The 24443-nt window shown below is 64.9% G+C and overlaps 1 protein-coding gene across 10 annotated transcripts in view; it reads left to right on the forward strand.

Annotated features, from left to right (window-relative positions):
* Positions 1-24443, forward strand: part of COL6A3 (collagen type VI alpha 3 chain) — a 70526-nt gene that overhangs the window by 34623 nt on the left and 11460 nt on the right. For all 10 annotated transcript variants that reach the window (XM_045845610.1, XM_045845616.1, XM_045845609.1 and 7 more), the window contains 29 exons: positions 391-990; positions 1595-1932; positions 2585-2663; positions 3617-3762; positions 5277-5369; positions 5902-5955; positions 6783-6854; positions 7556-7582; positions 7689-7733; positions 7851-7904; positions 8554-8616; positions 9197-9262; positions 9706-9759; positions 10370-10405; positions 11016-11078; positions 11816-11878; positions 13126-13188; positions 14084-14146; positions 15585-15635; positions 16011-16046; positions 16524-16586; positions 17882-17944; positions 18411-18443; positions 18530-18566; positions 18668-18679; positions 18786-19279; positions 20671-20767; positions 21323-22021; positions 23332-23434. In XM_045845610.1, the coding sequence (XP_045701566.1) occupies positions 391-990; positions 1595-1932; positions 2585-2663; positions 3617-3762; positions 5277-5369; positions 5902-5955; positions 6783-6854; positions 7556-7582; positions 7689-7733; positions 7851-7904; positions 8554-8616; positions 9197-9262; positions 9706-9759; positions 10370-10405; positions 11016-11078; positions 11816-11878; positions 13126-13188; positions 14084-14146; positions 15585-15635; positions 16011-16046; positions 16524-16586; positions 17882-17944; positions 18411-18443; positions 18530-18566; positions 18668-18679; positions 18786-19279; positions 20671-20767; positions 21323-22021; positions 23332-23434 (3667 nt within the window). The remainder of the gene's footprint in view (positions 1-390; positions 991-1594; positions 1933-2584; positions 2664-3616; positions 3763-5276; positions 5370-5901; positions 5956-6782; positions 6855-7555; positions 7583-7688; positions 7734-7850; positions 7905-8553; positions 8617-9196; positions 9263-9705; positions 9760-10369; positions 10406-11015; positions 11079-11815; positions 11879-13125; positions 13189-14083; positions 14147-15584; positions 15636-16010; positions 16047-16523; positions 16587-17881; positions 17945-18410; positions 18444-18529; positions 18567-18667; positions 18680-18785; positions 19280-20670; positions 20768-21322; positions 22022-23331; positions 23435-24443) is intronic.

Here is a 24443-nt window from a genome sequence, read left to right on the forward strand (position 1 = left end):
CCCAGTCCTTGCCAGGTGACGGCCTTGCCAGGTGACGGCCTTGCCAGGTGACGGCCTTCCTCTGGACCGGAGGGAAGTGTTGGGTGGCCCTTCCCAGGACACCTGGAGTCAGGGGTGGCACAGCAGAACTGCATTCCGGCCGGGACGGCCAGGACTCAGTTTCTCTGAGTTCTCCTGTTTCCCGTCCTTTGCCTTCCAGCCATGTGCCATCTATCTTGTGCCCAGCGTAGCGGTTTGAGGGCCGTGCCCTCGGAAACCACAGAGGCGTGGGGTGTGGCCGTGTGTCGGTCACAGGGCTGCCTCGCCTCGGCGATCTTCATGTGTGTTCTGTGTACCGGCCGCGGCCACGGAAGCCAACCCTGTCCCCCTTTTCGTTCCGGTCACCCTCAGAACAAAAGAAGGCGGACATCGTGTTCCTGCTGGATGGCTCCATCAACTTCCAGCGGAGCAGCTTCCAGGAGGTGCTGCACTTCGTGGCCGACATCGTGGACACGGTGTCCGGGCCGGACGACTCCATCCAGGTGGGGCTGGTCCAGTACAACTCCGACCCCACCGACGAGTTCTTCCTGAAGGACTTCTCCACCAAGCAGCAGATCATCGACGCCATCAACAAGGTGGTCTACAAAGGGGGGCGGCAGGCCAACACCAAGGTGGCCTTGGAGCACCTGCGGCTGAACCACTTCGTGCCGGAGGCCGGCAGCCGCCTGGACCAGCAGGTCTACCAGGTGGCCTTTGTGATCGCCGGAGGCAGGTCCGTGGAGGACGCGCAGGAGGCCAGCTTGGCGCTCACCCAGAAGGGCGTCAAGGTGTTCGCGGTGGGCCTGGGGAGCGCCGACGCCGTGGAGCTCGGGAAGATCGCCTCCAACAGTGCCATGGCCTTCCGCGTGGGCAGCATCCAGGAGCTGTCGGAGCTGAAGGAGCAGGTGCTGGAAACCCTGGACGCCGCCATGCAGAAGAACCTGTGTCCGGGGCAGACGGACGTGGCCAGAGGTAGCCCTCTCCGCCCTGGCGCACCGCTGTGCTTGGCTGGCTCAGCTGCCTAGATTTGTCTAGACCCCCAGCGCCGGCCCAGGGGCTCCTTAAACATAACGCCCTTCCTCCGGGCATTTATGGACCCCTGTCCGCCTGGGTGGACTCCTGGTGGTCACCTTGCCCGCTGTGGGGTGTCCCTCCAGGATAAGGGGGAGGCCAGTCTCTCTTGCTTTTATAGGTCTTGCTTTCTCTCTGCATTCTTTAATCCCCCAAGAATTCCGACTCTCGACCCCCGTTTCTGCCCGTAGATTTATTAGATCAGTGATAGGAGATCAGAGTATTTGAGCTCTCGGGTGCATTTAGGTTCAAGCACGAACTTGGGAGGCACCTAAATACAACTGAGCGTCACGCCAGCATAGACGAGGAACACGCAGGGTCTGCACTGGTGCCCCGGGGAGATGGGTGGACGGGCTACTTCTCGGAGTTCAGCCGCACGAGCATTCACCTTGCCCTCTGCGTCAGGCGCCCTGGCCCCTGGCCCCGGGCTGTGCCGGGGTGTCGGGCTCATCTCCACAGCCCCCCTTAGAGCTCACCGTCTGCTTCCACCCCCGCCCCCCCGCAGCCTGTAACCTGGATGTGATCCTGGGGTTCGATGGCTCAGGAGACCAGAACGTGTTTGTGGCCCAGAGGGGCCTCGAGTCCAAGGTGGAGGCCGTCCTGAACCGCATCAGCCAGATGCAGAGACTCAGCTGCAGCGGCGGCCAGATGCCCGTCGTGCGGGTGTCCGTGGTGGGCACCACGCCCGCGGGCCCCGTGGAGGCCTTCGACTTCGCCGAGTACCAGCCGGAGCTGCTGGAGAAGTTCCAGAACATGCGCAGCCAGCACCCCTACGTCCTCACGGCGGACACGCTGAAGGCCTACCAGAGCAAGTTCCGGCAGTCCTCGCCGGACAGCGTGAAGGTGAGCGGGGCCGCGCCGGTCGCCGGGAAGCCCGCGCGGTGTTCCGGGAACACCGGGCACGTTCCGTGGCCGAGGCAGTGCCTCTGGCGCTAGCCATTCCCTCGGCCCGCCGCCGCGTTCCGGAGGGCAGCGTCTCCCCGGCCTCGCGTCAGCCCTCTGAGAGAACACCCGGGAAACCACTCACGGAGCCTGAAGGAGCTGCCTTTGTGACCAGTGCACGTCCGCGGTCCCAGCTGTTAAATGGTTCTGTTCCCCGTGCAAGCTCGCTCCCTCTCCGGGCACACGCCTGTGGTTTGCTGTGGTGTGGTGCGCACACAGTTCCCAGAGATGACAACACACACACACACACACACACACACACACACACACACACGGGGGAGTGAGGTAACGGTTTTCACCTTTGTTGCTGCCTGTGGTTTTGGATGAATCAAACGCCCCCGCACACCACTCCCTTCCCCGCCGGAGTAACGGCAGGGCAGCCAAGCGCCGGGGCCGCGGGGCCGCGGGGCCGCGGGGCCGCGGGCCCCGACCTCCGCCCCAGTCTCCTCGGCTGCGGGCAGAGGGGTTCCGGTGGCGGCCAGCGCTCCCTCGCAGGCGCCTGTGCTGTTTCTCTTCGGTTGCGGCTGGAGTTTGACTTGTCTCCTGTTTTCAGGTGGTCATTCATTTTACTGACGGGGCGGACGGAGACCTGGACGCTTTACAGAAGGCCTCGGAGGAGCTCCGACAGCAAGGTGGGTGCCCGGGTTCTCTAAACGCAGGACGGAGCCGTGGGGGAGGCAGACTCGCGGCTCTGCTGGAGAGGCAGGGGTCGCCGGCGGGTTCCCGGGCCGCCCTCCTCCTGGGCATCTCGGCTCCCCGCTGTCCATTTGGGGCAAGGGGGTGGGGCGCCAGGGGGCCCCCTGCACCTCAGACCGAGTGCTGGCGCAGGTCGCGCCGTGTCAGACTCACCCGCGTGGTGCCACGCCGGGAAGCAGGACGCTTTTGCAGGAGGCCGGGAAGGCTCGACTCCCTCGGCGACACCGTGTACACTAGGGATTGATTTCGCAGCAAAAACATTGCTGTCTTTTCTGTTAGCCCAGCTTGAGAGGACACCAACATCAAAGAAACATAAACCTCAATGTAACGTAAATAAAAGCACGCTTTCCAAGTTCAAGGTGACCGGCCGGAACAGACGGCCATGGTGCCTGCTGTCGCATGTGCCGGCTGCCCGCCCCTGGCACTGGACTCTGGCGGCTCTGACCGCCAGGACGTGGTGCCGGCACTGGAGGGTGGGCGGGAGCGTGGGGAAGCGTCCGGTCACCACGAGAACATTCTCTCCGTTGCTTGTTTCCCGGAGCGGTGGGGATGGGTTGGCTCTCGCCCGAGTCTGAGGGTGTGGTTCTCCACTTCTTTCCCCGGCGCACCCGTGTCGGGCAGGGCCAGCTGGGGAATTGGTGCACGAAGCCACTTCGCGGTGTCACCGCCTGCATCCGTGTTAAGCGGTTCAGTCACTGACACGTCTGAGACCGCTGCTCCGTGGGCGGGGCTCGGCGTTACAGCATTTCAGCTCCATCCAGGGGCTGACCGGCTTGCGTACCTGTGTCTCCGGGAAGGGCCGCACGACGCACCGACGTTGACTTTAAAGATGAGGGGCGCCGTGGCTGTCCGCGCCCCGGTGAGCCTTAGACTTGCGCCGTCCTCGCAGGTGTGCAGGCGCTGATCCTGGTGGGCCTGGAGCGCGCGGCCGACCTGGAGCGGCTGATGCAGCTGGAGTTCGGGCGAGGGTTCATGTACAACAGGCCGCTGAGGCTCAACCTGCTGGACCTGGACTACGAGCTCGCGGAGCAGCTGGTGCGTATCACGTGCCTCCGCACGCCACCCGCCCGCAGTGTTTGGCTTCCCAATGTGAGGCAGTCAGGCCCCGGCTGGCGCGGCTCAGTGGACTGAGCACGGGCCTGCGGACCAAAGGGTCGCTGGTTCGATTCCCAGTCAGGGCACATGGCTGGGTTGCAAGGCCAGGTCCCCAGTAGGGGGCGTGCGAGAGGCAACCACACATGGATGGTTCTTTCTCTCCCTCTCGTTCTCCCTCCCTTCCCCTCTATCTAAAAATTAATACGTAAAACCTTTAAAAAATGTAATGAAATCAGCGATCCCCCGCTGCGTGGGTGACTTAACCCATCGAATACCCGTGGGACCTGCCTGGTTGCCCTCGCAAGAGTGAGTCCGGGACACAGCGCTCCAGAGCGAGAGAGGAGTCAGCGAGCTGGGACAGGCGTCCCCGGGCGTGCTGGTGCTGACGCTGCGGCCTCAGCGTCCCCTCTGCTCCCCGCGACGGCGGTCTTTCCCCTCACAAGGTTGCCGAGCAGACGAGCCACCGAGACCCACCCTCCCAAACAGAAACCGTGTCCGTGGCCCCAGAGAGCCGGCACGAGGCGAATGAGCCTGTGCAGGGAGAGGAGGGACCGCTTCTGGGCGGAGAGGGCTGCTGAGGCCGCCTCTTCCCGTTTCCTCTGAGCGAGCGAAGGCGCCCCGGGGGCTCCCTCCCTCTCTCGGCAGGAAGGCTGGGAGTGGGGGCGGGGCTACTGGGGGACGCGGGCTCAGCGGTCCACTCCGAGGCCCTCCGGGCGTGGCCGCAGTGGACCCCAGGATGGACCGATTCTGCCCCGCCTCCCCTCTGCCGCCTCCCAGCCCTGGAACCAGGGTTTGGAAAACTGGCTGCAGGGATGTGCCGTTAGGCGGTGAAGCCGGGGTGCGGGAGGGAGGGGAGGCTCTGGGAAGCGGGCTCACTGCCAGAGAGCAGACCCCACGGCCGCGAGCTGAGCAGGCGGAGGGCGGTTGGGGTGCAGCTTCCCCGGGCCCGGGCGGGAAGGGCGTGTGAAGGCCGCGGAGGTGTTGGTGACCCGGCTGCTGGCGCCCTGGCCGGGAGGCAGGGACCTCGGGGTCTGCCCCACACCGGGCCTCCTCCGGGCCGGTGCCCTGACCCCAGGCCTTCGTTTTGAAACCGCCTTCTGTGCTGACCGCCGGCCATGTGTGCATTAGGTGTTGCTCTTCGGAGCTTAAAAGTACGTGAAGTACGCTTCCGGTTTGAGACTTGAGAATCTGTGTTGGAAAGTTCTAGAAATAAGGCCCAGCCTGAGGGGACATTGTGAACAAGGTGTATTTTACTTTGCTCTCGGTCCCCGTTAGTGGCTGCCCCCCCAGCCCCCGACGGTAGAGCCACGGAGCCGGTCTCTGAGCGAATGCCACGCGGAGGGACTTCCTCGGTCACCGCGGGACCCCCTCAGCGCGGGCCCCGCCCTTCAGGGCCCGCCCGTGTGGCCGGGGCAGGCCTGGGGAGACACGAACGCTCTGTTGCGATTTGGCAGGACAACGTGGCAGAGAAGGCATGCTGTGGGGTGCCCTGCAAGTGCTCCGGGCAGAGGGGAGACCGCGGACCCATCGGCAGCATCGGGCCGAAGGTACGGGGGCGTCGCCCTCCCCTTCCCCCCCAGGCTCGAGTCCTGCAGTCGGTCAGCGCCTCGGCTGGAGACGGAGAAGGGGAGGAGGGGCCCCCAGGGTGTGGGGCGGAGGATTGGAGGGTTGGACGCGGGTGGGTCCATGCATCTGCTCCCTTCCCCCAGTCCCTGGGGCGAGGGGGTCTCGCTGTCCCCGGACGCGCTGGCTCCACCCGTCACAGAGGAATGGGAAAGCCGGCGGGCAGCTCTGACCGCTCCCTGCGGACGGTCCTCGGGGCTGCTGGGCACCTGCCCCGGAGTGGCAGCAAACAGACAGGATTTCGTGACGGATCGGGAGCCTTAGAGGTCCCGACAGAAAGGACGATCGCGCCAAAGTAACGAGCAGGAAACCGGGAAGTTCGAGGGCACCGCTGGGGCCGCGCTAACCTTGAGCGCGGCTCTGGCTCACGCAGGGGGTCGGGGAGACGCTCCGGCGCGGCGCGGACCCCCCCGGACCCCCGTGGACTCACCCGGGAACCCGTGCGCTCTGTTCTAGGGTATCCCCGGAGAAGACGGCTACCGCGGCTATCCCGGGGACGAGGGCGGGCCCGTAAGTGAAGCTGCTTGCTCCTGAAATTGCCGTTCCCTCCTCCTTCCCTGCCAGGACCCAGTGGTGGGGCTCCCAGTCCGTTCCGTTTCTGGGGCCTCTCCCGCCGGGAAGCACTGATGGGTAGCTTCCCCGGCGACCTCGTGGGACTGCGCCGTGATGGAAAGCAGTGGGGCTCTCCCTGCCTCTGCGTCTCGGGGGGTGGGGGGACACCGTGTCTGAGGCCCGGGGCCGCCGCCTCCGGCTCTGCTCAGTCGGACCCCCAAGCAGGGACGGGAGTCAGCAGGAGCGGGTGCCGGGGCCCTAATCAGGCTGTGATCGGGTCACGGCCTCCAGGGAAAGTCTCCCAGGGAAGGTTTGGATGGTCAAGAGCCTTGGGGTCCAGTTGAGGGTGGGCGGAGCCTTCCGGAAGCGGTCCTAGGGACAGACGTGGCCGGAGAGGCTTTGAGACACTAGAAGGAGGCCCAGCCCTGGGACTCAGGGGCCCCCGGGGGTGGGGAGGAGGTGAGGTCGCGGGTCCCCAGCCTCATTGGAGAGCTGGGGACACAGGACCACGCAGAGGAGTGGTCAGGCCGAGTGTTCTCCGCGGGGGGGCCTGCCCACCTGGGCTCCCCCGGCAGCACCCCAGCCGCAGATCCTCCCCGCACCCTGCCTCCGGGTGGGACACTGTGCCCTGGGCCTGGGGGGCAGGGATGCGGGACCCGTCAACTCAGGCGGCCGCCCTGGCAGTCAAACCGGCTTCCTAAGGCGCGCCTCTCACGGGCCGAGGACCCCGTGGGGGCTGAGGGCCAGGAGCCCCGCCTCGCCAAACGGCTTTGTCTCCCTGACAGGGCGACCGGGGCCCTCCCGGCGTGAACGGCACCCAAGGCTTCCAGGGCTGCCCCGGCCAGAGAGGAATAAAGGTACCGTGCGGCAGGGCCACAGCACCGGGCAGCGGGCCGAGTGGCGGCTCCTCCCCGTGTGTCCTGGGGGAGGCCGGTGTGGCGGGGCGGGGGGACCCTCTGCTAGGAGGGCGGCTACAGCCAGGGGTCCAGGGGCGCAGGCCATGCTGGGGAGGGAGCCTGAGAGGCAGAAATAGTTTCCTGTGGGGACAGGGAGCCTCCGGGAGCCGGTCACCAGGACAGATGGGCGTGGGCCAGCGCAGGGGGAAGGCCAGTGCCCCGTGGCTTCAGCCCGGGACCCCGACAGGAGCCGGGGAGGTGGGGGGCACACGAGGAAGGCAGAAACCGCTGTGCCCGCCGGTCCTCTGCAGGAAACACGCGGATTTAAGGGCTGACGAACTGTCTCCTCCGCCGGCTGGAGTCTGAGAGCAGGTGCTGGAGGCAGGGCCACCGCCCTGCCTGCCACGGAGGGACCGTGGAGCCCTGACCCTGGCTTTCGGGCCCCCCCCTCCCAGAAAACCAAAACCACCCAAGGGCTCAGGTCCAGGGGGATTAGCTCTGTCACCTCCCCGTGATGGTGAGACAGCAATGCAAACAAATGCATCTCTAATGGTGAATTCTCAGCCGCCGCGGCTTTCGGCGGGGTGCGGGGCAGCCCCGTGCCGCAGCTGAGGGCCTGGCTGCCGGGACGGAGATGATGTTCCCCTCCCCTTCCTTTCTAGGGTTCTCGTGGCTTCCCAGGAGAGAAGGTACGGATTTTGGTTTTCTCTTTGCATTGGATCGTGTGTGGGATTTCTCACTGCCCCTTTGCCTGAAGGATGCCGACACTCACCCCTGCGTCCCGTCCCCTCACAGGGCGAATTAGGGGAAATCGGACTGGACGGTCTCGACGGCGAAGACGTGAGTAAACTCGAGCACTGAGTCCCGGCCGTCTGGGTCCCGAGGATTCCCGGGACCCGTACTCCGTCTTCGGCAGCACCTGCGCTGGGAATGACGTTTTGCCCTTGTCTTTGGCAGGGAGACAAGGGGTTGCCTGGTCTTTCCGGAGAGGCCGGGAGTCCCGGGAGAAGGGTAGGTGCACGCCCACGTTTGCCGTGACGGCAAACCTGCCCCCGGTTCCTCTCGGGGCTACTTCTTTCACTCCTGTGTGTTAACACTGCTTCCTCCAAGCAGCCTTCCCTGATCTCCTCTGGGGGTGCCTCCTAGGCATCCCCTATGTCCACGGGCCACTGCGATAGGTGACGTTGTAGGGTCTCGTTGGAGACTGTGTCCCATAGTGCAGGGACTGAGTTTGTTTTGCTGTGAATAAACTGCAGCGTCTGTACAGAGTAGCCTCCGGTAAATGTCTGTGAGCCACCTGCACAGAGCAGGAAGTAGTTTTATCTTCATGGCAAGTGAGTACAGGCTTAACGTTGGTGTATTTAAGATTTATGAGCTGAAGAACGCGATTTTAAGGGTGAGACAAAAAAAAAATTACAACTCTTTTGTTTTAAGATTTTATTTATTTATTTTTAGAGAGGGAAGGGAGGGAGAAAGAGAGACAGAAACATCAATGTGGGGTTGCTGGGGGTCATGGCCTGCAACCCAGGCATGTGCCCTGGCTGGGAATCGAACTTGCGACGCTTTGGTTCACAGCCCGTGCTCAATCCACTGAGCTACGCCGGCCAGGGCTAAACAACTCTTTTTAATGTCTAGTCTCCACTCACGTGTTTTCGTTCAGGGTGACAAAGGACCCCGAGGAGACAAAGGAGGAAGAGGAGACATGGGCATTCGAGGCGACCCGGTGAGGAGAGCTCCCCGAGGACAGTCTGAGACCCGCCTCTGTGGGAGGAGAGGGTTGGGGGGGAGAATTTTACTCTCGAGGCGGCTTTAAAGCGTGTTGATACAGTACATGGTTTATCTGTTTGCGTCAGTTTTGGGGTGGCCGGCCACGTGTTTGCCGCCTGGCTGTAGGGACGGGTGTTGGCGGGCCCTGCCCCAGGGGACCCGAGGAGCCTCTGTGACATGTGGTCTCTGGGCACGTTAACCCAGCCTCGCGGGTGGTCAGAGATCCGCGGGGATGTGGCCGAGAGGCTCTGCGGCCAGTCCCTCCAGACACACCCACGCAGATGACATCCACCCCTCCTCTGCACCCGACCGAGGGGTGTTCAGAAGTCCTTAGCCCCAGGCAGGACGGTGCCCGGGCCCCCTCTTGCCTCGTGCTGGCCTGGAGGACCGGAGGCTGGGCCGGGGACGGTCACCTTCTCACGGGCTTTGTGGGGGCGGAGGCGGGACCAGCTGCAGACACTTCCCTTTCCCCGAAACAAACGTCGTTGCTCTTCCCCGGGCCGCATGGCTCACCCCCTGACCTGTGTCGTTTCCAGGGTGACTCAGGACAGGACAGCCAGCAGAAAGGAGTCAAAGGGGAGACCGGGGACATTGGGCCCATGGTATGATGCCCCTCGTTGCTGAGCTCCCCGTGTGGGGAGGGCCACGGAGACAAAACTCGCACCGGCTCGCCCGCAGCCCCGGGGCCGAGGAGGTCGCCTCCAAGGCTGTGTACTGGAGAGGCAGTCGGACGGAGGTGGGGGGTCCCCTGAATCCGAGGGCGTGACCCCGTGCAGGAAGTCTCTGCTGGGGAACAGAAACTGCCCTTCCAAGGGGGGCTTGTCCTCTGCGGAACTGGGGCCCCTTAGACATTCTTGGACAGAGCTTGTGAAGCCGAGGCTGGTGTGAGTGGGATGGCACCCCAGTGGGACCCACCCACACGGGGTGCCTGGCCACCCTGGGTGTCCACCCCACGCCCTGTGGTGTCCCGGGCGATATTGACGGATGGGTTCGACGTGCTTCTCTGCAGCCGAGAATCTCACCCCGATTTTTTCTCCCGCACCAGGGTCTCCCTGGGAGAGACGGGGCGCCTGGCGGCCCTGGGGAGCCCGGGAAGGACGTGAGTACCCCTGGGGGCTGAGGGGGCTCCGCTCAAGGTTAGCGCCATGGAAATCCAGACACTGCGTGGGGCGGAGCTACTCAGCCATGTCCTGGCGGGGAGCTTAAGGGAACTTCTGAAACTGGTCCCTCTGGAGCACGGCGGGAGGGAGGCGTGGCCCAGGCGCCAGCACAGACCGCGTGCCCTCGGCCACCAGGGTCACGGACGTGCGCCTGGGCGCTCCCTGGACTGAGGGTGTGCTGCCTTTGGCAGCCGGACTGGGAGAGTCTGGGGCCCCTTTGGTTCCGGGGAGCGTGTCCCGTGGTTGCTCCTGCCGCTGCCGGGAGAGCGGGAAAAGCAGGCGCCGACGCCTGTCCACTCTCCTCCCTGGAACGCCGCCTGGAGGCCGGGGGTCGTCGTTTGGCTTGGCCGGGCGGCGCGGCCCTCCCGGCGTCCGTCCGGGTGACAGGCGGGGCGCGTGGGGGCGAACCGCCCCTCGAAGAGGCGGGCGGGAGGGTGTCACTCCGTGTGCATGTCCTCGGGGCTGACAGGGCCCGGCCCACGGCGGGTGACAGGTGACCGTGAGCGTGGGGTCACATGGGGTCCCCTCACCGTGAGTCTTCTTCTGCAGGGCGGCTTTGGCCGGAGGGGCCCAGTGGGAGCCAAGGTAAGCCTCCAGCCGGCGCCTGTCCTCTGCCCTCGTGGCGGGACTCACGGAGGGCTCTCGCGGACAGCCCTGTGCCCGCCGCCCGCACAAGGAGACCTGCTCTCCCCTTCGCCATGGGGGCTCGCAGCTCAGCCAGCAGCGACCCCCTTTCCCGCCCCTTCAACTCAGCCCCTGCTCCCGGGCTCGGGACAGTGATGAACTGGGGGGCGGGGCAGGGGGGTGAAGGGAAGAAGATGGGGGGGCAGTTCGGGGGCGTCCCTTGCCCGAGACATGCCTGCTTCTCTGGTCATCGGCCAGTCACCGTGTCTCGGTGCCTCGGGCTTCTCGCCCGTGAACCGCACGCCTGGGTCCCCACGTGTCCTGCTTCCCAAAGCCGCAGTGAGGGAGGGGGAGGTCGGGTGGGGGATGATGGTAACGGCGCACAGTGACAGCCACTGGCGTCCCGTGTGAGGCATGTCACCCTGGGGCTGCCGGGTCAGTGGCTTCCAACCCCCTCGTAGGGCTGGGGTCGTGGCCGGTCCCCTCACGTCCGGCGTGACTGCAGAGCAGGGAGCTGATGCTGGTGTGAACCCCCCTGACCCCTCCCTGCCTCTCTCCCACTTGTTTCCAGGGCAACAAAGGTGACCCCGGCCTGGCGGGCTCCCAGGGGGAGCAGGGGACCAGAGGGGCGCAGGTCAGTACCCGGAGTGCCTCGTGCCAGCTCCCAGAGGCTGTTGCGTGTTTTTAAAGGAAGGTGACCGCCCACTTCACAAAGCGGAGCATAGGACGCCTCATTTACAGGGGACGATGCATTTCATACATTCCCAGTGTCATATGGCTATCTGGTCCCCTCAGTCCAGTTTGAGAACGTTCTCGTGATCCTCAGGGGAGACCCTGTGCCCGCGATGTCCTCGGTCCCCACCCCCGGCGCCTGGGGACACACATTTCCTTCCCGCCTGTACGGATTTACCCCATTCCGGACATTGCATAGAAACAGGGTCACTCAGCAGGTGGCCTTCCGGGTCGGGCTCCTTGCCCCTCGCGTCACATTCTGAGGTGCACCATGCGGTAGAAGGAGGCAGGGCACCTCTCCTTTTCATGGCCGAGTAATATTCCACGGCACGGCGGGCCCCAGCTCCCAACCTGATCCTCGGCGGGTCGGCACTGGGGTGGCTCCTGCCTGTTGGAGGTTGTGACCTTTGTTCCTGGGGACATTGCAGACACACGCGTGTGTTTTCAAAGTGACTTCCCCTGCGTGGTCCGGGCCGGGCGGCCGTCCCCATGGCGGACAAGGAGTGTGGTCCTGGGGGGCGCCCTTCGGCAGCATGCGGGGGGTGGGGGGCCTGGGCTCCGGGAAGGCACAGACGTCACCCTGGGCGTCCTCCCGGAGCGCCGCCCCGACACCACGCTGACCCGAGCCTTTCCCCTCAGGGCTCGCCTGGCCCCACGGGCCCCCCGGGCCAGATCGGCGAGCAAGGCACCCCTGGACCCCGGGTGAGTTCCCCTCTCCTCCCCGCTCTGCGCGGCCACGGCGGCAGCACAGGGCCCGCGTGGGCTGAGACTCGTGGTGGGTGTCGCCGAGGGCCGACCTTTCCCCAGCCCGACTGTCTGGCGACACCAACCCTGGGTCAGTCTCTGTCCCCGCGGCCACTGTGTGAGGACATGAGACCCCTTCTTCTTGGGGCTCCAGCAGCCTCTGGGGGCCGGGCCGTCCCTTCCCAGCCCCCCCCAGCCGGGCTCGGCCCGGGCCGGCTGGACCTGCCTCGTCTCCGAGGTCCCCGCGTGGGGCTGAGCGAACCACAGACCCAGTGGAAGCCTCAGATGCTGACAGATCGTTGCACAGCCGACCCCGGGGGTCGGCTCCGAGGCTCCATAGTTTGTGGAAGGAGCTCCCCGTCCTCAAGGTCACACAGGAGATGGCCCTTGAACCTGCCGTGGCTGCAGACTTCCCCACCCCTGGGCTGTGAGTGACGGGGGCAGGGGTGTGTCCAAACCGCTGCCGGCCCTCGTGGGTGACGGCACAGTGTGCGGCCCATCCTGCCGCTTGGTCCGGGAAGTGACGAGGACCAGCCCCCGGCAGGGGACTGGCCGCCGCCGCCGCCTAACGGCACAAACGGGCTCCACAGTGGCGGCAGGAACCCAGGGAGAGCCGCAGTTCGCTCAGAGAGACCTCCCCCGGTTTGAGCCCTGGTAAAGGCTTGCTTGGACAGCCTTTGTCCCCTGCACCCCCCAGCATGTCCTTGTGCTCCGATTAACCAAGAATTTGAGGTGGAACGGGGGGAGGGGGCACGGCCGCCGCCTGGCCTCTACCATGTGTGGGGGCTCGTTTTTCCCGGGCCCCACAGGCCGCACTGCGTGCGGGGACCCAGGTCCCCTCGCTCACCCGGCGGAGCACAGCACACCGGCCCCCATGCCTGTGTCGTGGCCAGGTCTCGCTGTGGAGGCGTGGACAAGGTCCCCCTAAGATCTGGGTGTGGTCCTCTAGTCAGGGACTCAGGGCAGGGAGAGACGCTGGAGAGATGCATCGTGTGGCGTCCGAGTGCGCCGGGCAGAGCGTCCCGCCAGGACGTGGGGTCGCACAGGCCACGCACGTTTGCCTTGGGGCCGGCGGCGGTGCTCGTGACTCAGAGCCCCGACGCTCCACTCCGACCTCCGGGGCGTGGTGGGGGGAGGCGGGGGACAGACATGGGGGCTCAGGGGGTGGACACACCATCACTGACACTGCTCTCCTCTCCTCCCAGGGGAACGGAGGGCCCCCCGGTGCTCCTGGAGAGCGCGGCAGAAATGGTCCCCTGGGAAAAAAGGTTGGTGTTGACAAAGCTGGAGCCTGCTCCCCGAGGCCCGGCCCGGCCAGGCCAGCCCCCTGGTGGCCTCCCCACCCCCCACCCCCCGAGTCTGCCAGCCTGGCCACACCCCTTGGCCTCCCCTCTGGCCTTCCCCGCCCCAGCCTCCCCGTTGAGAGCCGAGAGCCGGCTTGGCCGGTGGGATCCCCGTCCCCGCCTGGAGGGCAAGCACGGCTCGCGCTCAGAGGCCTGGCTTTCTCGGAGCCAGGACCCGGCGACAGCTGTGGCTCCTCTGATCTGCTCACGCCGTGGCCCGTGACCACGGTTCCGAGTCCTCGCGCCTCTCCTAGCAGACCGGGGGCACCTAGTAGGACGTCAGCACTGCACTGAACGTGCTGTGTTTGGATGCTGGCCACCCACACAGCCGCTCTGCTGGCCGCGCTCAGCTCACGCCCTCGCCCTGACTGTTCCGGGTGCCGGCAGCTTTTGTTACACAAAGGCCCCCTGACGGGCTGCTGTCGATAGACCTTGATTACAACCACTGTTCACCCAACCAGCCTGAAAGGCCAGCGTTGTCTCCGTGAAGGAAATGTGCTCCTGGGAATCCGGAACTTTCCGTGGGGTTGGCCTTTCCTGCTGAATTCAGTGCCCGCCGACTCTCTCAGCTCCTTCCCCGCCCCCCTTCCCCCCCCCCCCAGAGTGTTCCCATGCCACGTTCGTGAAAAGAACACGCAGCAGCCCCCCCCCCGGCTCCTCTGCCAGGCCCCACGCAGGAACTTGCGGTTGCAGAAGTCACTTTTATCGCGATCCGGGCGGTGCAGTGGGCGGTGGCGGCGTCACCCAGAACCACAGGGCTCGGGGTCACATTCCCATCTGGTCTGGAGCCCGGGTGTCTCACCTCGTTTCTCGTGTGCAGGGCGAGCCCGGAGAGCCGGGGCCGAAGGGGGGACTCGGCAGCCCGGGGCCCCGCGGCGAGACGGTAAGGCCCACGCGCATCGCTGCCTCTCTGCTGGAACGTTCTGGGGGGCGGGGGGGCACCTGGGGGGGCTTGCGCTGGGCCGGCCTTTCTCCTCGCAGACGAGGCTTGGTCCCAGCAGAGACGACGTCTCACCGCTTGGCCTGTCACTGGGGACGGGGTCGAAAGTAGGGAAGCCTGATGCTGTGATCGGCAAATGAATGTCACGGTCACGTCACCGGGGGGTGGGGGGCAGGGAGTGGGTGAGGAGTCCTGTTTGTGTTTCCGGGGCGTGCGAGTGTGCTGGCCTTCTGGAGCTGGAGCCAGGCCACGTCCCGCTCCACGAGACCCGTGCGTGGTGGGCGCGACCGCTCGGAGCTTTTCCGCAAAGAGACGGGGTCGGGGTGACGAGCATTCAGTCCAGGTCGAAGCCGTGTCCTTGGAGGGGGACGCCCCATGAACAGGAAGGATTACCTCGATCTGGGTTTAAAAAAACCTCTGTTTAAAGTAATCCAACTGCTCGCTCGCGAGAACCTGGTAGCATGGGTTCCTGTGTAAGGGAGAAAAATCTAGGAAACGTTGGGAATTTTTCAACAATGAGTCAGGATACCTAAAAACTACAGAAATTGACCAGCTTGATCTGGCTTGTGACCCCGGAACTTTTAAATATTTTTCTTGTGTGTGTAACTTCTCCACAGTTAACGGAAGTTTAAAAACACCCGTTCCTGTCACTCCTAGTTTCAGACGCAGAGGGAAAGCACGCCTCATTCTGTTCCCATAACACCCGGGGCCCTGGCTCTCTGCTGCTGACACCCGCTTGATTAAGTCCGGGAACGAACTAAGTAGCAGGTTTCCCGCCTTAGAGACGTTAATGTATATTTCACGTAAATTCTTCCGCTTCTTTCGAAGTTGCCGTGTCCCACTCTGAAGGCCCCCACGAGGAAGGGACAGGGGCAGCTCGGAGTGTCCCGGGAGGGGTGTTTGGGAAGAGGGTGGTCTGGGGGCCTGGCCTGGGAGTCAGGGGCGGGACTCGGGGAGGGCCGTCTGAGCACGGACAGCTGGGGCGGCGAGAGCCCGAGCCTACGTCTTTGCTCTGGGGTGCAGTTGAAGACTCGCAGGTACACAGGCGAGGCGACCTTCTCGGGTCCTCCGAACTCCTGGATTCCCAGGTTCAGTGAGTCTCTGGCTCCACCTCCCAGCACCATCTGTGGCAACAGCGGGGGGCAGGTCTTCCGATGCGCAGTCGGCCGGCACCTTTTGGAGAAGGGGCTTTTCCAGGCCGCCCTCCGACAGACTGTGTTTGCACGTGGGGGTGGGGGAGGGACGGAACTCTCCCCGGAGCTGCACCTGGGTCTGGGGACATTTCGGGGGCCCCAGGGCCCTCTGCCCAGGGCTTCGGACAGAGGGGGGTGTGGCGTGCCCAGCACGGCGACCTGGGGTAACGCTGTTTTTCCACCATCAGGGGGAGGATGGCCGAGACGGGATTGGCAGTGAAGGGCGCAAAGGCAAAAAAGTACGTACTTCTGACAGGTGGTGTTTTTTTAAAGATTTTATTTATTTATTTTCAGAGAGGGAAGGGAGGGGGAGAGAGAGAGAAACATCAATGTGTGGTTGCTGGGGGCCATGGTCTGCAACCCAGGCATGTGCCCTGCCTGGGAATTGAACCTGTGACACTTTGGTTCGCAGCCCACGCTCAATCCACTGAGCTACGGCAGCCAGGGCAACAGGTGGTATTTTTACAGAATCATTCCTCCGTGTTTTATTGTAATACAGTGAACTTTTTCTCTTGATGACTATAGATAGATACGTTTTTTTTCTGCTCGAGAAGAATTTATCTTAGATGAATTTACATTGAGACCAAACGCTGGTGCTTTGTTTTGTCTTACAGGGAGAAAGAGGGTTTCCCGGATACCCAGGCCCAAAGGTAAGCAGTCCCCTGGCGGGAGAACCGCCCCCCCACCCCAACTGCGCGAGGACGTGTCTGCATGTCCGTGGGCCGCACACAGCGCACCCCGGGCTTCCTTCTGGGTCAGCCCCTTGCGAACCGAGTGGCCGTGGGCGTCCCCAGCCCCCACCCTGTGTGCGACGCCCCCCCCGTCTCTCCTGTGGACATGGCAGCGTGCACTCGTCACGGGGCTTGTGGGGACGCCACACAGTGGCCCTGAGACAGAGTCCCGTGTCGGCCGCACGGAGCTGTGGCTGCGGGAGCTCGTCCTCCCTGGTTCTGTGGGCTGCGGCTGCGTCTGCCAGGGGCCCGCGCGCAGTAGGGCCCTGTGGGAACTCGGATCGGAGGGAGCTGCCCGGCTGCCCTGAGACGTGCGGTCCCGGCGCCCCAGGGACCCTCGGCTGGCTGGGCGCCCCTTTCCAGAGCCTCACACGCTGCTTGCCGGCTCTCTTCCAGGGCGTCCCTGGCGAACCAGGAACCGCGGGACCACCAGGACCCAAAGGCATCAGGGGCCGGAGGGTGAGCGAGCCAGGGCCGGCGCCACGGGGGGAATGAGGACCGGCGGGAGGGTGGTCGACCCGGACGCCTCCTCTGCTCCCGTGGGCACTCTCCTTCCTCAGCCGCCGCCTGGCCCGAGACGGCTGGGGGGGGTGGGGGGTGGGGGGGGTGGGGGGGGGGGGGGGGGTGGGGAGGAAGGGACCCCTGAGCCGAAGGCCGGCGTCTTCAGCCCCCACTCCCCCGGTTTTGTCTGTGTTCTCCCCGTTATGGGGAGACCCCGTGAGCCCCTTCCTCTTCCTCTAACCCGTCTCCATCAAGGCTCACCCGCCCACGGTCCACTCGCAGTGGGGCGCCGGGGGGCTCAGGTCCCGGACGGGTCACCTCAGATTGGGCCTCGCCCACCGACGGCAAAGCGTCGGGGTTTCACGGGCCTCGAGGGTGCTTACGAGGGTCCGGGCTGGGGGGTCAGGCAGGCCGAGACCACCTGCTCCCGCCCCACCGGCCCCACCGGCCCCACCGGCCCCACCCGCCGGGACTCCTCCTCCTGCCGCAGGTCGGGGTCTGCGCACTCTCTTCAGGGGGACAATCACGCTTTGTTTTAAGATGGAGATGAGTCTTAGATTAGTGAATGGTGGTCTGGATGCGCGTGACGGTTTCTTTCTTTCTTTTTTTTTTTAAGATTTATTTATTTTTAGAGAGGGAAGGGAGGAAGAAAGAGAGACAGAGAGAAAAACATCAATGTGCGGTTGCTGGGGGTCATGGCCTGCAACCCAGGCATGTGCCCTGACTGGGAATTGAACCTGCGACACTTTGGTTCACAGCCCAAGCTCAGTCCACTGAGCTATGCCAGCCAGGGCTCACGTGACCGTTTCTAATGGTTATTTTGAGCCTAAACTATAGTTCAGCTCAGGGTGATTGTCCTGTTGTTTGGCTCGGTGAAGACAGTCAGATGAGACCAGTTCGGGGTGTGAAAACTTCGGGGGGGTGGTGTCTGTGCCAAACAGCGGTCTCACTAGTGGTCGGTTACTGACTTCCTGGGCACCCGTGGACGGCCTCGTCGGTGGGTCTCGGGCAAGCACCCGTCCCACCGTGACCTGCCGGAGAACGCAGGGTGGGCACACACGCATCCGTTCTGCGAAAGCCTCTTGTGCTTGCATTCGAACCCGGAGACGCCAGGACCCCCAAACGGGAGGGCTTTCCGGCGGGAATGGGGGATGCCATATCGGCTCCCGGGCGCCTCCCTCCCCAACTGCCGGGGGGGTTGCGATTCCCCTTGTTCCGCCACGGTCCGGTGATGCTGGTTCTGCCCCTCGCAGGGAAATTCGGGACCTCCGGGGGCGATCGGACAGAAGGGGGACCCCGGTTTCCCAGGACCATCTGTGAGTACCCACCCCTTCTGGTCGAGCCGCCCGCGGGCGCGATGCCGCACAGGCCCCACCCCCGCCGAAAACCCGCCACCGTCCCCTTCCCGGAAACACGGTGTGTGGCATTCCTGCCGTCGCCGTTGTCTGCCTGCGCGTTTAACCGCTTTCCCGCGGGTGCCGCCGCCGTGGAGGGGAGAGCTGCCCAGCGTGCGGCATTCCGCATCCGGGGCAGGTTGCGATTTGCTTCTGCAGTTCCCTGGTGCGGTTTCTTAGTTCGAGGCTCGGGCGGAGAACGGACAGAAGAGAGTCCTGTGTTCTCAAAGTCTCTCTCCTCTGCTCCCTGAGCAGGAAAGTCAAGTTTACAGGGAGGGTCTGCACGTGACCCAGGCCGGCCGAGGTCCGCCTCGGCTTCCCCCGTCCCATTTCCGTGGGCCGGGGCCTGTCCCTCACGCGCCTCAGCCTCTCCTTCCTTGTGTTGCAGGGTCCCCGAGGCGACAGAGGCGACTCCATCGATGTAAGTTGGGTGCGCGCGGCATGAACCGCTGTCCGTCCGTGGGCCGGAGTCAGCTGTCCTCACCCCTCCCTCCTTTCCTTCCACAGAAGTGTGCCCTCGTGCAGAGCATCAAGGACAAATGCCGTGAGTGCGCCACTTTCTCTGTCAGCGACCCCCCTTCGTGCTTCCCCGGGAGCCCCTCCCGCGGCGGGCGCGACTGACCCCCTCCTCTGTTCCCTTTCTAGCGTGCTGCTACGGTGAGTCGGCCCCCGCGGCGTGGCGCCCTCCCGCGGAGGACGGAGGGCCCCCTTCCCGTGAGTAAAGTCAGTCTCTGAACCCCGCCCCCCCAACCCCGCTCCCCAGGGCCCCTGGAGTGCCCCGTCTTCCCGACCGAGCTGGCCTTTGCCCTGGACACCTCGGAGGGCGTCACCCAGGACGCGTTCAGCCGGATGCGGGACGTGCTGCTGCGCACTGTGGGCGACCTGACCGTCGCCGAGAGCAACTGCCCGCGGGGGGCGCGCGTGGCCGTGGTCACCTACAACAACGAGGTGACCACGGAGATCCGGTTTGCCGACTCCCGGAAGAAGTCCGTCCTCCTGGACAGGATCAAGAACCTCCAGGTGGCCCTGACGTCCAAGCAGCAGAGCCTGGAGACCGCCATGGCCTTCGTGGCCAGGAACACGTTCAAGCGCGTGAGGAGCGGCTTCCTCATGAGGAGGGTGGCCGTCTTCTTCAGCAACCGGCCCACCAGGGCGTCCCCGCAGCTCAGGGAGGCGGTGCTGAAGCTGTGGGACGCGGGCATCACGCCGCTGTTCCTCACCAGCCAGGAGGACCGGCAGCTGGCCGGCGCCCTGCAGGTGTGTGCCCGGGGCCCTGGCGGCAGCCCCCCCTCCCCTCTGGGCTCCGAGGAGGCACTCGGGCACGCGCACACCGTCCACGGTGTCCCCGTGACCCGCGGTTCTGGCTCCGCCCCCGACCCAAGGTCCCCCGTCCTGGGCTGGAGGAGGGTTTCCCCGGGTGGACGGGAGGCCTGCTGCCTCCTAGCCAGGCCCCCAAACACCTGCGATTCGGGGTCCCCGGTGTGCACCCCAGGTCACACCTCTCCTGTGCCGGGCTGGCACCCCAGGGTCAACCTGGGGCACAGACAGGCGCTCCCTTGTTATCGCCCGAACCCCTCTCATTGCTGCACTCAGTCGACCCGTATTTGCTCAGGGAGGACGCTGGGCTCACTGCTCATGGGGGCGGCCGGGAGGGAGGGCGGGGCCAGCATGGAGGCGGAGGTGGGGCCTGGGCTCCCGGTCCCTCTCCCCGCCAACCAGCCATGCGTCTACCTCGCTGACCTCCCCGTGGCTCACAGTTCTCACCCGTGACAGACAGACAGGGCAGGGGTGGGCTCCAGGCTTCTCCTTCCAAACTGGATACTGTGTGCTTCTCCCGCTGCCTGTGTCCGCAAGCAGCACTGGGTCATTGTTGCTGTTCCTCAGGGTCTCCTCGGCCTGACTGCAGGCGGGCAGAGCACAGAGCCCTGGGCTTGGGGGTCCCTCGTGGGCCCCCAGCCGTGTGCTCGGCCAGGGGCACGCTGCATGGGTGGAGTGACCCAGACCCACCTGCGTGTCTTACCGGCGATAGTTTCAGCAAGTTTGGAACATTAATTATCCAGTAATTGAACTTAATTACTCACTAAGTAAATAATTTGCAGTGGTGCCCTGTGCTGGGATGCGGGGGCTTGAATCTTCTGGAGATGCTTTAATGGCTTGCTTTGTCATTGCGCCCCTCTGCAGACCTGGGAGGGAGAGAGGGGGAGGGCGCTAACATTCGGGGTGGACCTTCGTTGCTGAAAACGACGACGCTATTTGAGCCCCCGCTGTCTGATCGGGGCCGCAGAAGGCACTTCGCGTGCATGACCTAGCTCAGTCCTTCTCAGAACTCGGTGGGGAATCTGCCACCATCCCATTTCACAGCTGAGGCAGCGGAGCCCCCGAGGGGTGGAGGAGCTGCGCGTGGGGCCCAGCAGGAAGGGCAGGGCTGGGGTCCGAACCCCAGCTCGCCTCCGCGGAGGAGAGCCCCCCGTTTCCCTGCTCAGCTCAGGGCCGCCTCTCACCCTCGCCGTGGAACACGGGGCGGCTGCTGCCCCGTCCGTGGGGCGGTCGGCGTCCGCGGCGGCACTCCCTTGGGTCCTCGGCGGGACTGGGCGGGGGACTGCTGATCACGACCACCCCCCCCCAAGCGTTTCCTCTCGTTCGCACAGATCAACAACACCAAGGTGGGCCACGCGCTCGTCCTGCCCGCCAGGGGGGACCTCACGAACTTCCTCAAGACCGTCCTGACATGCCACATCTGCTTGGGTAAGGCCCGCCCGCCCCGGCGCCTCCGCCCGTGTGCGGGGCTTGCGTCACACGGTTCACGGCGCCTGCTGTTCGCTGTGTAGCGGCTACACGGCAGTTCCCGTATTTAAAGTGGAGCCCCCCAGACAGCATTGCTCTTGGGTCGGGAATGATTCGTTTGTAGGTAATAAAGGGGGAAGTAGACTCTGCTTACATTTTCACTTTGGAGCCCAGATTGCAATGGTCTGACTCTGGGACTTTCTAGAAAACAGTTCTTCAAAGGGTGGCAGAAAAGTAAGGTCCCCTCCCGTGGCGGCGCCCCCCCCCCCGCTTCCTCCCCTCTTCTTCCCCTCCCTCCTTTCTGACACCAGTGCCCGCCGCCCTGGCACTCCTGGGCTCACCGACTTGTCTGTGTGGCCAGCGTTCTGTGATGGAGCCCATGGCCACCGCGGTGTCGGCCGCCGTAGGCGGGGTTCCGAGTCCTCCGGCAGCGTGGGCGGCCCCGGGCTCCTGCGGACCGAGGCGTGTGTCTCGCCGCGGGAGCCGAGTGTGGACGGGCTGCCCTTCTCCCCCTAGACATCTGCAACATCGACCCGTCCTGCGACCTGGGCAGCTGGAAGCCAGTCTTCAGGGACAGGCGCGCGGCGGGCAGCGACGTGGACATCGACATGGCGTTCCTCCTAGACGGCTCCGAGTCCACCTCCCTGCTGCAGTTCAACGAGATGAAGAAGTACGTCGGGCACCTGGTCAGGCAGCTGGACCTGAGCCCCGACCCCAAGGCCTCCCGGCACTTTGCCAGGGCGGCCGTGGTGCAGCACGGGGTGCCGGAGGCCGTGGGCAATGCCAGCGCGGCGCCCGTGAAGGTGGAGGTCTCCCTGACTGACTACGGCTCCAAGGACCAGCTGCTGGACGCCCTGGGCGCCAGGATGGTGCTGCTGCAGGGGACCCAGGCCCTGGGCCGCGCCATCGACTACACCGTGGAGCACGTGTTCGAGCGAGCGCCCAACCCGCGGGACCTGAAGGTCCTGGTGCTGCTGCTGACGGGCGAGGTGCGGGGGCAGGAGCTGCAGGAGGTCCAGGCGGCCGTCCTGCAGGCCAAGTGCAAGGGCTACTTCTTCGTGGTCCTGGGCATCGGCAGGAAGGTCAACGTCAAGGAGCTGTACGGCTTCGCCAGCGAGCCCAACGACGTCTTCTTCAAGCTGGTGGACCAGCCCGCCGAGCTGGGCGAGGAGCCCCTGCTCCGCTTCGGCAGGCTGCTGCCCTCCTTCGTCAGCAGTGAGTCCGCGCCGGGCCCGGGGCTCCCCACCGGCCTCCCGCCAGCCCACGCCCTTGGGGTCTTGGGGGCGGGGAGGGGCGTGCGTGTGGGGAAGGTGACTGGTGTGCAGACGCTGACTTGTTCACTCATCGAACAGGGGGGTGTCGACACCCGCCAGGCCCCGGCCACGGTTTCAGCGCCAGGGGCGGCCGTGGAGGCAGGCAGGGGCCCTGTCCTGTTCCCTCGCTCCCTCAACCAAGTTCGACTGGGCTCCGCCCGGCACGTAGACGGGGACCCCGAGAATGGACAGTCTTGGCGGGCAGATGGGTCATGCACGAGGTAGTACGCTGGCAGGTCACAGAGCAGTGTATCCTGACGGGGCACTGGGGAAGCTTCCGGAAGGAGTTGCGTGGATCTGAGCTCAGCCGCCAACCCCCACGCACCTGGAGACCTCCGGGTCTTTGCTGGCGTGGCTCCCCGGCTCGCCCCACAATTCTGCTCTGGCAGCAAACCCACATGCGTCTTCCACACCCTCCTGCCGTCGCCCCTGCCCACCCCGGACGCTCCCCGTTCCGATGGCTCCCCGCTGGCTTGCCGTTAATCCGGATGCCACACTCACCGCACCTGTTACGGGGCCCGTGGCTCGTCCATCTGTGGGTCTGTGGGCCCGGTGGGCTGTGTGGTCCTGGAGGAACTGTGTCATTCGCCAACCTGTCCCCAGGCTGGAGTCGTCACGGGGAGGGCCCCTCACAAACGGGAGGGACGTAGGGAGCGCGGATAAGCCTGCACACCCGGGGAGGTTCTCACTCAAGGGCACGGTCAGGGCCGTGCCAACAGCATTCCCGCCGGGAAGCCTGGGCCCTGGAAGTTGCAGGGAAGGGAACGGGGAACAAAGGTCAGGCAGCGGGCTGACCCAGGGGCCGCCGTCCCGGCCGTCAGAAGACCTGGGTCAACAGAGCCTTGTTAATCGCAGCGCTGAGAACACATCGAAGGTAGTTCGACGGTAGCTGGTGTTCAAGGGCTCGGACCGTGTGAAACTGTGCACCTGAGTTCTCTCCTACGCCCGTCTTCCCGCCCACACTGAGTAAACCTTCTCTCTAACCGAAATATTGCCAAACAGAAGGTCTTGGCTCAAGATGCTTCACAGATCCGGTACTAAATGTTTAACACGGCTAGGCTGAGCTTGTGTGCGAGAGTGAATTACTTAACAAATATTTATGGACTACCTACTGTGCGGTTCATTTAATTCATTAGCAGATTAATTTTAATTTGCAAGGGATTCCCATACATTTAAAAAAATACATGTTTTCTTTTTTCTATTTCTTCCTAGGCGAAAACGCCTTTTACCTGTCCCCAGATGTCAAGAAACAGTGTGACTGGTTCCAAGGGGACCAGCCGGCGAAGAATCCCATGAAATTTGGTCACAGACGAGTGTAAGTGATTGCATCGACCGCCCCACGGATTCTAGGGCGGGCGGGGGCGCAGAGGAGCCCCAGGGCCTGACCCTGTGGGGCGCGGACCGGAGCTGCAGAGCACCTGACCTCCCCGGGGTCTCGGGAGAGGTTCTTGTGGAAGGGTCTGTCGGATCTGCTAAGTTCCCGCAGCGTCACAGACGGCCCCGAACGCAGTGCTTAGCACAGCTGCTCATTCAGTCCGCGGCTCTGCGGTTCTGCGGGTCGGCTCTGGTGCTCAGGCTCCGCCGGTCAGGTCTCCGGCCCCCGCTGGGCACGGCTCTGTGTTGGAGGCCAGTGTTGGAGGCCGGCTGCTCGTCCGCCGTGGGCTGGTGGTCCAGGTGGTCTCAGCGCGCAGCTCATCTCTGCCCCACGTGGTCCCTCACCCTCCAGTCGGCAAGCCTGGCTGCACCCCAGGCGACGGGGCAGGGCTCCCCGGGACGAGGCAGGGCTCCCCGGGACGAGGCAGGTGGTGGGTGCAAGGCCTCCTGGGGCCTAGACCAGGGCCAGCGCTCTGTGACCTCTGCCCTGTCCTGTCCGTCAAAGCGAGTCCCCAGGCCAGCCTAGATGGATTCCAGGGTGCGGAGCCGCACGGTGGGTGGCGAACCTGTCGCGTCTCATGCAGGGCGCAGGGACAGAGAGGGTGGGTGGCCGGGGCCCTGCGTCCAGGCGGTCTGCCATCTCGGGGGTGAAGTGATTTCACTTAGAAGGATTGGACGCGTTCAGCAAAAAATGGGCTCCACGTCTCCCTAAAATAAGTGGTGCTGTCACCGCACAGCTGGCGGTGGGAGAACACAAGGCCCCATGTCTGTCCTGCGAGGGGGGCCCGTGAGAGGGAGGGGCCGCGGCGCCCGCAGCGGTGCTGGCCGCCTGGCCCCTGCTCAGGGACCGTGGGCCCAGCGGCACCTGGGGGCAGACAGGAGGGCAGTGTGGCCAGGCCAGGGGGACGCGGTGGCAGGACCCGAGCGCAGGCCCTGTACTGTGTGCCACT

Source organism: Phyllostomus hastatus, unplaced genomic scaffold, assembly GCF_019186645.2.
Source record: "Phyllostomus hastatus isolate PE091 unplaced genomic scaffold, TTU_PhHast_1.1 phas_contig_477, whole genome shotgun sequence".
In the NCBI taxonomy this organism is placed as follows: Eukaryota; Metazoa; Chordata; class Mammalia; order Chiroptera; family Phyllostomidae; genus Phyllostomus; species Phyllostomus hastatus.